Genomic DNA, 13,309 nt, shown 5'->3' with positions numbered 1-13,309 from the left:
CTAGTCTACTTACCACAGCCATGCAACCAAACTTTTAAAGAGAGACACACACAAAAACGCAAGGAATCGTTAAAAACACCAACATGGTCTTTAAACAGCTCTTTATTAATGAATGATCAAGTAGTGGCAAAGATTGAGGGAAACATCAAACACTTTGTTCAGGATAACCCAGCAGGTTCAGTGTCACCTAGAGTATTATGGGACGCGATGAAACCGGTGGTAAGGGGTCAACTAATCTCCACGGCATCTTATATTAAAAAACAGAAACAAAAATTGAGACTAGACCTCCAGAAGAACATAAGTATATTGGAAAATCAACATAAGCAGTGGGGTAGTCCTAAGGTTTACAAAAAACTGTTGGCAGAACGTAAAAATCTAGAAATATTAGAGATGACACAAATACAGAAAAATGTTTTATATTCAAAACAAAGAGGTTGGGCATTCACCCCCAAATCATTGAAGTTTTTATCTAAACAAGTGAAGCAACAACAACAAGCTAGACTGATCTCAGCTTTAAAAGATACCAATGGGGAATCTCATTGTGATACAGAGGCTATATCTAAATTATTTTTGGCTTTTTATAAAAAAACTATATGCCTCATCACACGTTTCTGATGCTGAACTAGAGTCCTTTTTCAAGGCACACCCAATAGTACAACCTCTTTCAGAGGAGCATAAAAATCAATTGGAAGAACCCATCACACCACAGGAGGTAACTAATGCAATCAAACGACTGAAATCATCCAAAGCACCAGGCCCAGATGGCTTCACTCCTGAATTTTATAAGCAATTTGCTCAGCTTTTAGCAGAGCCGCTGTCAGAGGCCTGCAATCACATTATGAGCACAGGTTGTCTTCCACCTTCATGGAATAGTGCGGCAATTATAGTTATCCCAAAACAGGGTAAAGATCCATCTCAGCCTGCCTCTTACAGACCTATATCACTGCTTAATACTGATTTTAAAATTTTTATGTCGATCTTGGCTAATCGCCTTAATGCCTTTGTCACCAAATATGTCCATCAGGACCAAGTCGGGTTCATGCCCAAACGGGACATAACAGAAAACTTACATAAAGCTCTCACAATTCTGAGTTATTGCAAATCCAAAAACATCTCAGCAGCCTTCTTATCGCTAGATCTGGAGAAGGCTTTCAATTCGGTGGAGATCCCATATCTAAAAAGTGTGATGAAACATAGGGGCTTTGGTGAGAAATTTTTATCAGCTCTTGGGGCCATTTATGCCGACCCCAGGGCCCATCTTAAAATCAATCATACAATATCAGATTCGTTTAGTTTACAGCGCAGCACCAGGCAAGGTTGCCCTCTTTCCCCACTCCTCTTTGCTCTCTGTATTGACCCACTAGCGAACTTAATTAGAGGGGATAAAGATGTAAAAGGCACTGTCCTTCACCAAAAAGAATTCAAAGCGTCATTGTTTGCAGATGACATGTTATTTTTATTTCAACCAATCTCTTCATTAAGCTCAATTCAAAGACATTTATCTTACTTCAGTTCTATCTCTGGGCTCAAGGTTAATATTGCAAAATCGCACTTACTACCAATAAATCTGGTTAAAAAAAACCTCTTTAGCTGTCAAAGCACAGTTTGACTATTCTTGGATCACAGACAGTCTACCCTATCTGGGGATTAAATTGCTCAACATTATCAAATCCTTTGTTCTGCCTAAATTTATATTTCTTTTTCGGAATATCCCAATTTTTATCAGTACGTCACAAATATACAAATGGCAATCGATGCTTTTAAATTTCTTTTGGGCATACAAGCATCACAGAATTAAAAAGACTATACTGTACAGAACTTCGGCATAAGAGGAATAAACTTCCCTAATTTACTATCCTATTATAAGGCCATACATATCTCACAGGTGATACAGTCGATGTTTGCGGGCGAAGAGTCAGATCGGTCCACACAATATGCTGCCTATACGGCTCCCTTTGATGTTAAGGAGGTTATCTGGCAAAAGGCCACTAGCAGACCAAAACAAGTTCGCTCTAATCCCTTGCTGTCAGCAATGCTGACTACGTGGGATCGGATGAAAAAATTGTTGCCGCCACCTATTTCACGTTACCAGACCTTTATAAATCAGGAGTGGTTCCAACCGGGCCTTAATAATCCTGTTTATAAGCACTGGAAAAAAGCCAACATCATCACTCTCCAGGACCTTACTGCTAAGAAGCTGCTGTTGCCTAAAACAAATTTAGAAACTAAGTTACAAAAAAATATACCCTGGCTGCAGTATCTACAAATATCCCATATGTGTTCCCAAATTCACCATGAATCCATTCTAAAAGAACCACTTACAGCACGTGGAGCGATTATTGCCATTGCCAGTGTCTCAAAGAAGGGTCTGATCTCCAAGGTGCATAAAATACTTGTCTCTCTGAGAGATGCAGAAAGGTTATCCTATCAAAATATGTGGCATAAAGCTTGCAGTACTGCTCTCTCAGCTGAAGCATGGGATCGCATCTGGACATCTCCCCCATTTCATTCAAGAATAACTTCCATGAAACTGCAAACATTTAAAATACTTTTGCACTGGTATCTAACTCCCCAAAAGCTGGCTCACATGAACCCAATGTATAATCCAAAATGTTGTAAGAATTGTGGCAGCATAGGAGACTACATGCATTGTTGGGTTTTCTGTCCTAAAATTATCCCCTTCTGGAACGAAGTGCTAGACCAGATCAAATCCTTTAACAATATAGATATTAATCCTACTCCTGAACATCTATTTTTGAACAGTTGGGCTGCGGACTGTGTGAGTCACTCCATCATACAAAGAATAGCTATACTACTTTTTGCGGCACAAACTGTCATTGCGACACACTGGAAAACAACAGTTTGTAAATGGCATCTTGTGGGACTTCTAAGATGACCAGTAACGTTTTATTCCAGGTAGAAGCACACTTTTTCTTCAGAGGGAGGGAGGGAGCCAGAGAGAGCACCCCAGAAAAAGAGAGTCCTTTGTTTAAGACCCCAAATGTTTTTATTCCAGGTATGGTGGGGGAAGAGTCCTTGGTTTAAGACCCCAAAATGTTTTATTCCAGGTATGAGAGATAGTCCATCCCATGGAACTTGGAGAGATCACCCTTTCCATTTCTAACACATGTGGGGGGGAGGGGAGAAACCTAACAGCACAGCTTGCATTCCTTATTAGTGAAAGAGCAAGAGTACAGCAGCACCTTAATGACTAACAAAATTTGTGGCAGGGGATGAGCTTCCATGACTCACTGCTCACTTCTTCAGATACAGCTGGACTGTGAGTCCATCTGTCCTTATATCTTGGAGAATGAAGGGATTGCCAAAAGACAATAGCAGGCATTGGTAATGAGAGAAGAAACCTAGGTCTCAATTCAGTCCAGGAGTTTGCATTGTCTTGAGTTTTATGGTCAATTGCAATTCAGCCGTCTCTTTTTCTGATCTCCTTTGCAAAAGAACTGCTACTCTTAGGTCAGCACCTGAATGCCATGGAAGGTTAAAATGTCCCCCCACTGGTTTTTGAATGTTGTGGTTTCTAAGAATGGTAGAAAGGAGTAAACGTCCAGTAGCGCCTTTAAAGATTAACAACATGGTGGCACGGTATGCACTTTTGCGAGTCACTGCTCAGTCCTTCAGACTTCTTTCGCACCCTCCGGACTGAATGCTTCTGTGCCAACACTTTCACATTCCGCACGGGCCCCTTCCTGGTTTCCTAGACGTGTCTTCCAGGGCTTCAAAGTCCCTCCTCACAAGCCCCGCCTCCAGGGTTCCGACGGCCAATCCCATTGCAACAACTTGCTCCTCTTCCATTCGCTCAGGGAGTTCCTGCTCCTCCCCCTTCGCCCCCTGACCCAGTCGCAACCCAAACGACCAGGGCAACAGGAACTAGGATGGGCCAATGGGCGAGCCGCGGAAGTGCCCCTCAGCCAATAGGACTCTGGCAGCGCGTGCGTGCGTGCGTGCGGCGAGCGTCCCTCAGAGGGCAGGCCGGGACGGAGGCAGGCCGGGCGCGCTCCGCCATGGCGCTGCGGCGGACTCTGGTGCTGGGCTGCCTGGCTTTGTTCGTGGCCTGGACGGGCGTCGGCGGGCAGAAGAAGAAGGAGGTGAGCGGCGAGGCCCGCTGAGGCGCGCGCGGGGCCGAGCCGCCGGGCGGCCGCCTTAGCCTCCGGCTCACACATTTTTGCCTGAGCTCAGGAAGGGGTGGCTCCAGAGCAAGCTAATCTATGCAGCAGCCACATCACTGGCTCACAACTTCAATGCCAGTAGCTCACACAGTAGACTTTTTGCTCACAGGACTCCACATCTTAGAGGGAACATTGGTCTGGGTCCGACGCAAGGTGCCGACACTGACCTCTAAAGCCACGTGCAGCCTGGGGACTGCCCTCTCCCCAGGGCCGGCTCACTCACTAGGCGGACTAGGCAATCGCCTAGAGCGGGACGGCCCTTCGGGGCACCAAACTGCACCCGGCCCCATACTCTGGGAGTTTCTTGATTATTTGTGTTTTTCATTCTTCCTAAAATTTATTTTTGACAATTGGTGGGCGCAAGGGGGGGGGGGCAGATGGGATCCTCGCCTAGGGTGCAAAATAAGCTGGGGCCGGCCCTGCCTCTCCCCCGCCCCGTGGAGCCACCTGCCTGCCGCAGTCGTTTTTGGAGGCCTGGCTTCGGAGGCTCCCGCCCACTGAGGTTAGGTGGGTGGCAAGGGGAGAGCGGGCCTTCACGGCCGCGGCATCAAAACCGGGGAGGTTCCTCTGCCCCTTTCCATCCCCGCCTTCTGCCAGCGGGGGGGAGATGTTTATTGTTCTGCCTGGCCATTCTGCCAGTGATTCCCTCTTCCTGGCCCTGTGTTTTAATTGCTGGGTCTATGCTTTTTTGTTTTTTTAATATGCATCTTTTAGTCTTGGTTTAAAAGGGACTTTATGGTAGTTTTATAATGCTCTGCTTTTAATGGTTGGCCCGTGATCACCAGGAAGTACACCGTGTGTGTTCACAAGGGTGTAGACTTTCAAATTTCCGGGGGGGGGGGGGGTGGGGCTGGGCCAGAGGCATTGCTTTGCTAGGAGCAAGGGTGGCTCCCGGGGGAGGCTGAGTTGAAAGTTGCGGCGCGGGCTAAAGCCCCGCCGCCCCCATGAACATTACGCCTATGTGTGTTCAAGAGGAATGGATCGCCGCAGCAGGATTCTGTGAGTTGTCTGCAGAGCAGCACAGAGTACCACGTGCTGAGGCAGCATTTGTCTTCCTTGCCATATAGGGCCCAGCTTGGGGGGTGTTGCAAAGAGAATCGGGAAGAAGAGGAAAGAAGGGGGGTGAATATTCAGGGATATAGTTGCACTAAGGTTGGTCAGGGTGGATGTTGATTGCTGAGCTACACTCTCGGACTTGTGTTTTTATTTCAATAGGAACAAAAAATCTGATTGGTCTTTTGACTGGAAAACAGGAGCCCTTCTTACGCCTTTCAGAAATTTGGCAGGAAGTTTCACTGAAACAGTTGCAGTTCCTGAAAAAATTGATTGAAATTGGATGAGAATGCAAAAATGTGACAGCTGAGGAATTATTTTTCCCATTGAATCTGATGGAAAACAGAAGGGGATTAATGCAAAAATGCATTAAATGAAAGAATAAACTTTTTAAAATAAAAGTGTATGGATACCCTGCTTTAAGTATACAGCTTTCTAGAGCAGCAGTTACTTTTTGCTGTGGAGACCCGCCAGTCCAAATTTCCCTGTTATGATGACTCATTTGGGACTAGCCCAATTTTTCTTTGGTGCCCTGGGCAAACTGTGGCCTTGGCACCCATCTAGTTTAGCATTCCATTTTCTACAGTGGTTAATCAGATGTTTCTGAGAATCCAACAAACATCTCACAATGGTGAACCCCTATCAAGTGGCGTTCTGAGCTACACAGCCTTTGCATATGAAGGTTCAGGCTTTGACCACCCTCTCCTTCTCCATTAGCCCTTCTAATCCCCTGTAAGAGTCTAAGAAACTCACTCTAGTAACCATCAGGTCACATGTGACATGATGAACATGCTCATGCAGTGAAGAAAAAATTCCCACTAATATATGAAAAGGCAGACACTTGTTCTAGGGCCACATCTTGGTTTTCCAAATGCAAAAGAGAGAAATAGGAAGGCCAGGCCCAGCTATTAGGGCGGGCTGGCCCCCAACCCATTTTCAAAGGCTTTGTGACCTGCTTTTGGTCCTGACCCACAAATCGGGCACCACTGTTCTAGAGGACCCACTGAACTGCAAGTCATTAGTCATCGCTGGAAGATGGGGAGCCACAGTTATGACTTCAGCATTGTTCAGCCAGGATCAGGGCAGTAGGCAGCTGGGCACAGGCTGAGCACCCAGGGTATTTTACAGGGCACAGCAAGCCTTAGATCAGAGACATGTAACAATCCTCATCACTTCACCCCCCCACCGCTCCTGTCCGTGTACATGTAGTGATGCTCTTAACACATGTGCACTAGCAGGAGGTCCTTCCAAAAGGCAGCGATTTGGGGTCTCTGCAGCCCACCTGAGGATCTGGGTCTATGGATCACAGTTATAGAAGGAAAGGTGGTGGAGGAGTGTGAGCTTGTAGGCACACCTCTCCTTCTTAACCTGGCAGGAGCAGGATCTGACGCTAGGGCTGCATCCTAAGAATACTTTCCTGGGAGTAAGCCTCACTGAATATAATGGGGCTTACTTCTGAGCTGACCTGCTTAGGATCACTCCCTAGTTGTTGTTTTTTTGCCATCAAGTTGCAGCCAACTTATAGCGACCCTGGCCCCAGTCCCACGGCAAAGTTGCTGCGGGAGAGGCACGGGAGTCCCGTGGCTTTTCCGGGCGCGATCTCACCCCAACATCTGGGAAGCGCAGTGCTCCCGTGGCGAACCTGTGGCTCCCCGCCGAAGGTGCAGAGTTAAAAACTAATACCTACGAGGTACTAGTTTCCTGAAACTGCGGGCCAATGGTGGGCGTCTGATCGCGTTTCCGGTGGACTTATGTGGCATCCGGCGCCCGCCGCTGTTTGTCTCCGCAGGATGCGCAACAGTGCCCAACAGCACATACGCACAAAGTGCGATTGCTAGTGTGATCGCTCAGCGCGGCTTCTGTGCCGCGCTGCAGGATACGAATCTGATCGGCATTTCCCCCGAACCACGGGACCTCGACAGAGACGTGTGCTTGGGCAGCCACACGTTAGTTTCCTCCGGGGCAATTAGCCACGCCTCCCCCCGCGATATCCAGCCCGTGTGCCCGGGGCCCCTGTAGGGTTTCCAAGGCAAGAGACCTTCAGAGGTGGTTTGCCCTTGCCTGCCTCTGCATAGCAACCCTGGACTTCCTGGGTGGTCTCCCATCCAAGGACTAACCAGGGCTGACCCTGCTTAGCTTCTGAGAGGTGATGGGATTAGGCCAGCCTGGGCTATTATATAAACCTGGGATGTTAATGGTTTTAAAATGTGATTGCATCGTGTATGTTTTAAATTGTTAGCTGCCTCAGTGGCCCTTCCGAGGGGAGAAAGACCGGATATAAATTTTGTGAATAAGTAACAGCTGGAGCAACAAGTATCTGTACAGAAAATAAATTAAATGCATTTAAATGAGATACAGAATAGCCTGGCATGAGCAGTGTGACAGCCCAGTGTCCTGAAAGACAAGACTTGTTTAATGCTTAACTTCCCTGCTTTTGTATCCTAGATGGTGCTTTCAGAAAAAGTCAGTCAGCTGATGGAGTGGGCCAGTAAAAGATCCGTCATTCGACTGAATGGTGACAAATTTCGCCGTCTTGTAAAAGCGCCACCGAGAAACTACTCTGTGATTGTTATGTTCACTGCTCTTCAGCCTCACAGACAATGTGTTGTGTGCAAGTATGGACTTCAGTTACTTAGAAACTCATGAGTACAGAACAACCTAAGATTTCTAGTGTGTTTTTCTTTTTTTCTTTACAATATCATGTGGTATCAACTGATATAAAAAAATTAGATGCTAACAAAATCTGATGAACTAGCGATTCATCACTCTGATCCCCCCCCCCAAAACTATACCTTTAAAATCATTTCGTCATAAACAGGGATCGGTCTTTGTGTTTGAAGTTACCGTGGTTGCGTGGTATTAAGTAAGAGCATCTCATGCAGCAGTTTTTATTAAGGCTTACCAAAATAACAACACACTCTTTTTAGTTGGCTTTATTAAAAGCAACAGTGTGGCTTTTATTTTGACATCCATGTTCAAGCTTCATGGGCCTGCTTGCTTAAAAACTCTGTCTTCTGGATCTGGACTAGTGATGCTACATCCATTTGACCTGATCAGGTACTGAATAGCATCTCCTTACATTTGTACAGGCAAGCAGATGAAGAGTACCAGATTCTGGCAAACTCCTGGCGATACTCAACCGCATTCACCAACAGAGTCTTTTTTGCGATGGTAGATTTTGATGAAGGTTCTGATGTATTTCAGATGGTAATATTTTCTTTTGTGTGTGTGAAGTTATATGTATTACAGTGGAGCTTAGGAGCAGGGGCATGTGTCACTTTCAACAAGAATTATTGACCAGTCTGACAGAAATAACTGCACCTGCTTGGAAGCTGTGATAAGGATTTGGGCATAAGGAAAGCAGGTGTCATTTGCTGCTCTAGGGTCTAGAGCAATGTTCCCGCTAAGCTGTAGAGTCCTGTGAGCAAAAATTCTACTTTGTGAGCTACCAGCATTAAAGTTGTGAGCAGGTGATTTGGCTACTGCATAAATTAATGTGTTCTGGAGCCATCCTTCCTGAGCTGAGACAAAAATGTGTGAGCCGGAGGCTAAAAAACTGAGCTAGCTCACACTAACTCAACTGAGAGGGAACACTGCTCTAGAGTATTAAGTAGCTTCACTGTTGCAGCCCAAATGATATGAAATAGTTTTCTTTCTTGTAACCGAATCACTCGTGTTCCTGGAAGGTCGTGGGGATTGCAGCGCAGACCCAATACATTTCGTTTGCAGACTAAAATGAATGCTGCTGCTCCAAGCAAGCAGCCTGATTGCCCAGATTGGTTCTGAGTAATTTCAGAATTGACATGAAATATGAACTGTTTACAATTAAATCAATTTTAATCAGCAACTGTTTTCTTTGTGGTTCTTAAAATACAGCTAAACATGAATTCAGCCCCGACCTTCATTAACTTCCCAACAAAAGGGAAACCAAAAAGAGGAGACACCTATGAATTGCAGGTGCGGGGATTTGCTGCTGAACAGCTCGCCCGCTGGGTGGCTGATAGGACCGATGTCAATGTAAGTAAAGGCTTCTGAGAAGAACTTGTAGTATGCCTCTCAGCCTGATGCCTAGAATGGGAATCAGTTGCTGTGCTCTTCAGCCAGAGCAAGGCTGCTCCTGAGCCCAGGCCTCGCCCAGCATGTCTGGCCTCCTTGAATAGATTCAGGCAGCGGAGCACAATGCTGAGACTCAAAATGCAGCCTTCCAGTTGTTTTAAGCATCCTTGTAAAACGATAGGTAATTATGGTGACTTTTTCAAAATGCCTGTTTATTTTGTAGTAAGTATATTGGAGAGATATGTAATGTCTTTTTAAAAAAATCCTCCTGGGTGACTTGGGTCTTCCGTGCATGCCTAGTCAAGAGAAGGTTGTGTTCAGTAAGGTTTGAGGTATGGAAGGGCATGCAGTTGCAGTCTTTGCTCATATCAATTTCTTTATGGAAGATCCGTGATTTAAGCCCTACTTTGTTTTCCTACGTGTTCGGATCTCCTGCCAGATGGTGTAAGGGCGTGTTCCTGTAAGGGCTGCTGAGAACCCCCATGGGCCCCAGGACAAAGATTTTTTTCTGGGCACCCTCTTGTACTACCTAATCCCAACCTAGTTATATGGAAAGAACATGAATTAACGTTGAGCTTTTAACTTCGGAAGTGCAGGCTATTCTTTGTACTTTAGATGATATTTATTTATTTATTTAATTTATAAACCAAACAACCCCCCCCCCCCCGGCTGAAGCAGGCTCAGGGGGGCGTACACAAAATGTTATTGAACGGATAAAACTGAGAATTATGTAAAATATATATATGTAAAACACTACATAAAGTGCTGGTGCAAATCATATAGTGATGGCGAGGCGTTAGTAGCATCAGCATAAGAGTACTGTCGCTGACATCTCAGTCTGGGTCATATCAGCTGAGTACAGGCTGTTGATGGTGGTATTAGTATTGGGGCCAGGGCCTCGGTTTGCTAAGTGTGGCTCGCTAGTTGAAGGCCTGGTGAAAGAGCCCCATCTTACAAGCCCTGCGGAACTGTAAAAGGTCCTGTAGGGCCCTGATGTCTTCCGGGAGCTCATTCCACCAGTATGGAGCCATTACTGAGAAGGCCTTGGCCCTCGTTGAAGCCAACCTAGTGTAGTTTGGTGTCGTGGTTAAGTGCGCGGACTCTAATCTGGGAGAACCGGGTTTGATTCCCCACTCCTCCACTTGCACCGGGCTGGATGACCTTGGGCAAGCCGTAGTTCTGATAACAGCTGTTCGTGAAAAAGAGCCGTTTCTGTCAGAGCTCTCTCAGCCCCACCCACCTCACAGGGTGTCTGTTGTAGGGAGGGGAAGGGAAAGGAGTTTGTAAGCCACTCTGAGACACCTTTGGGTAGTGGAGGGCAGGGTATAAATCCAAACTCTTCTTCTTCTTCTTCTTCTCTGGTGCTTGGGAGGGCCAAACGATTTGGGACCCTGACCACAGTGCTGTCTGGGGAACATACAGGGAAACTCAGGTAGGTAGGCCCCTGACCATAAAGGGCTTTAAAGGTCAAAAACAGCACCTTGAAGTGAATTCGGTGTGCTATGGGCAGCCAGTGCAGTGCTTTTAGAGCAGGCTGAATGGGCTCCTATATGGGGAGATTCAACAACAGCCTGGCTGCTGCATTCTGCACCAATTGCAGCTTCTGACTTTGGGACAATGGCAGCCCCATGTAGAGAGCATTACAGTAATCCAGTCTTGAGGTTGACCATCACATGGATCATTGTCGCCAAGTAGTTGCATTTGAGGAAGGGAACCAACTATCTAATCAGCCGAAGATGATAGAAGGCTGACTTCACAGTGGCTGCTACCTGAGCCTCCATCATTAGGGAGGCATCCAAGATCACTCCCAAACTCCTAACCTCTGGCGCTGGAACCAGCGGCGACCCATCAAAGGTTGGGAGTGGGATCCCTACCCTTGGGCCACTCTGACTCACGCACAGGACCTCCATCTTTGTCTGATTCAATTTCAGCTGACTCAGTCCAAGCCAACCAGCCACAGCTTGTAACGCCAGGTCCAGATCTTCTGGACTAGAGTCAGACTGGCTGCCCAACATCAGATAGAGCTGGGTGTCATCCACATATTGGTGACATCCTAGCCCAGTGCCTTGGGCAATCCGGGCAAGGGGACGCATGTGGATGTTAAATGACATTGGGGACAGTAGTGCTCCTTGGGGCACTCCACAAATTAGCTGGTGCCTTCGGGACAGCTGTTCCCCTAAGGCCACCCTTTGTCCCCAACCCTGAAGTAACAAGGGAAGCCGCTGCAAGGCAGACTCCTGGATCCGTCTTGGCGAGGCGGTGGAGCAGTAGTTGGTGGTCGACCATGTCAAATGCAGCCAACAGCTCCAACAACAAAACAGCGCCAAACCGCCCCAATCCAGATGCCTCCAAAGGTCGTTCATGAGGGTGACCAGTGCCGTCTCTGTCCCATGGCCTGGTCGGAAGCCAGACAGGTAGGGATCGAATCCAAAACCCCCTGCAACTGAATTGCCACTGCTCTCTCAATTAATTTGCCTAAGTAGGCCAAATTGGAGACTGTCTGGTAACTAGCCAATTTGGCTGGATCCACGGATTTTTTTTTAACAGAGGGCATATCACTGGCTCTTTGAGTGCTCTAGGGAACAGTTCCTCGGAGAGGGACTTGATAATTTCCCTTAGGGCACCTTGTAGCCCATCATGGCCAGCTTTAATTAGCCATGATGGGCACGGATCAAGGCTGCAAGTGGTCGGGCGTAGAGAGTAGTTTGTTGACCTCCTCTAGGCTGAGCAGACTGAAATAACCCAAAACCTGACAAGAAGATGTGCATGGAGCCTCGAGTTCCCTTACTGTCTCAGCTGTGGTGGGAAGGTCATGGCGGAGTGACAAGACTTTATCTGCAAAATAGCTCGCAAAAGTCTCACAGCCAATCTCCAATTCCCTAGCATTTGGTCTGCCTTGTGGCGGAGTAGTAGTAGACTGAATTGTTCTAAATTGGGCTGGGTGAGAGCTCGCAGATGCAATCGTGACCGCGTAGTCCCCTCTCTTAGCAGCTCTGACTGCCATCTCATAGGATCTCATAAATGTCCTATGGGATGCTCTTGTAGCTTCATCGTGAGTGCGCCGCCACTGTCTCTAGCTCTCTGAGCCTTTGCTTCATCAGCCACAGCTCCTGGGTATACTAGACCGGAGGTGCAGATGGTGGCTGCCGAGAGTAGTCTGTGCCAGTCCTCGACAAGCTCATCCAGCAAGCCACCAGGGGGCATTGGATCCCGCAGGGCCATCTGAAGCCACATAGGGTCCATTTGGCTCCGTGGGTGAGCTAAAATATGCTTGCTGCCCAAACAGGGTCAGGGTGGAATGTTCACACAGGCCTTCAGGGCATAGTGGTCTGACCATGGTACTGCCATAGCAGTAATTCGGTCCACTGTAACCCCCGCTGTGAAGATCAGATTAAGCATGTGTCCCGCTCGGGGAGTGGGAGCCGTTACATATTGGCAGAGTCCTAGCATCGCCATGAATGACAACAGGTCCCTTGCCGCGTGGAAGCTGCGTCATCAGCATGGATCTTGAAGTCACCCAAGACTATCAATCTAGGGTGCTCCGGTGCCCAGCCTGATACGATCTCCAGCGAGGATGACAGACTATTTGTTGGCGCATTGGGTAAACGGTACATCAGCCAAATAGCCAAACTCTCCCTGGCTTCCCCCACAAAGCCAGTGCACTCTGCCTGTGAGCTTCAGTGGCGGGAGCGCCCAGAAGGACCGAGCCTCCCGGATGAACAGGGCCACTCCCCCCCCACCCCTTAGTCCGAGATTGATGAAGGACCGAGAACCCGGGAGGAGTCAGCTGGGAGAGAGCTGCTGTCTCCTCATCTCGCACCCAGGTCCCGGTCATGCGCGCCAGTTGTAAAACTAATGTGTAAACTGCCATTCCCATCACTGTTTTGGATAACATGCAAATGTGTTTGGAGTCTTTTTGTAGTAATGTTTTTTTTTTAATTTTAATTTTTTTAATTGTTTGTTTAAATTGTTACATTGAGTGTTAATATTTATTTACATTTTCTCCCCTCCCTCCC

The 13,309-nt window shown here is 47.3% G+C and overlaps 1 protein-coding gene across 1 annotated transcript in view; it reads left to right on the top strand.

The window, feature by feature from the left end:
• Window positions 1-3,949: 3,949 nt before the first annotated feature.
• The window catches only part of MAGT1 (magnesium transporter 1), a 36,353-nt gene continuing 26,993 nt past the window's right edge, over window positions 3,950-13,309 (top strand). Inside the window, exons 1-4 of the mRNA XM_015426442.1 lie at window positions 3,950-4,103; window positions 7,683-7,852; window positions 8,327-8,444; window positions 9,114-9,254. Of these exons, the coding sequence (XP_015281928.1) occupies window positions 4,020-4,103; window positions 7,683-7,852; window positions 8,327-8,444; window positions 9,114-9,254 (513 nt within the window). The 5' untranslated portion in view covers window positions 3,950-4,019. The remainder of the gene's footprint in view (window positions 4,104-7,682; window positions 7,853-8,326; window positions 8,445-9,113; window positions 9,255-13,309) is intronic.

This window comes from Gekko japonicus, unplaced genomic scaffold (genome assembly GCF_001447785.1).
Source record: "Gekko japonicus isolate JY-2015 unplaced genomic scaffold, Gekko_japonicus_V1.1 scaffold984, whole genome shotgun sequence".
Lineage (NCBI taxonomy): Eukaryota > Metazoa > Chordata > Lepidosauria > Squamata > Gekkonidae > Gekko > Gekko japonicus.
Note: the sequence above shows the minus strand (reverse complement) of the source record. Positions and strands in the feature narration are given on the sequence as shown.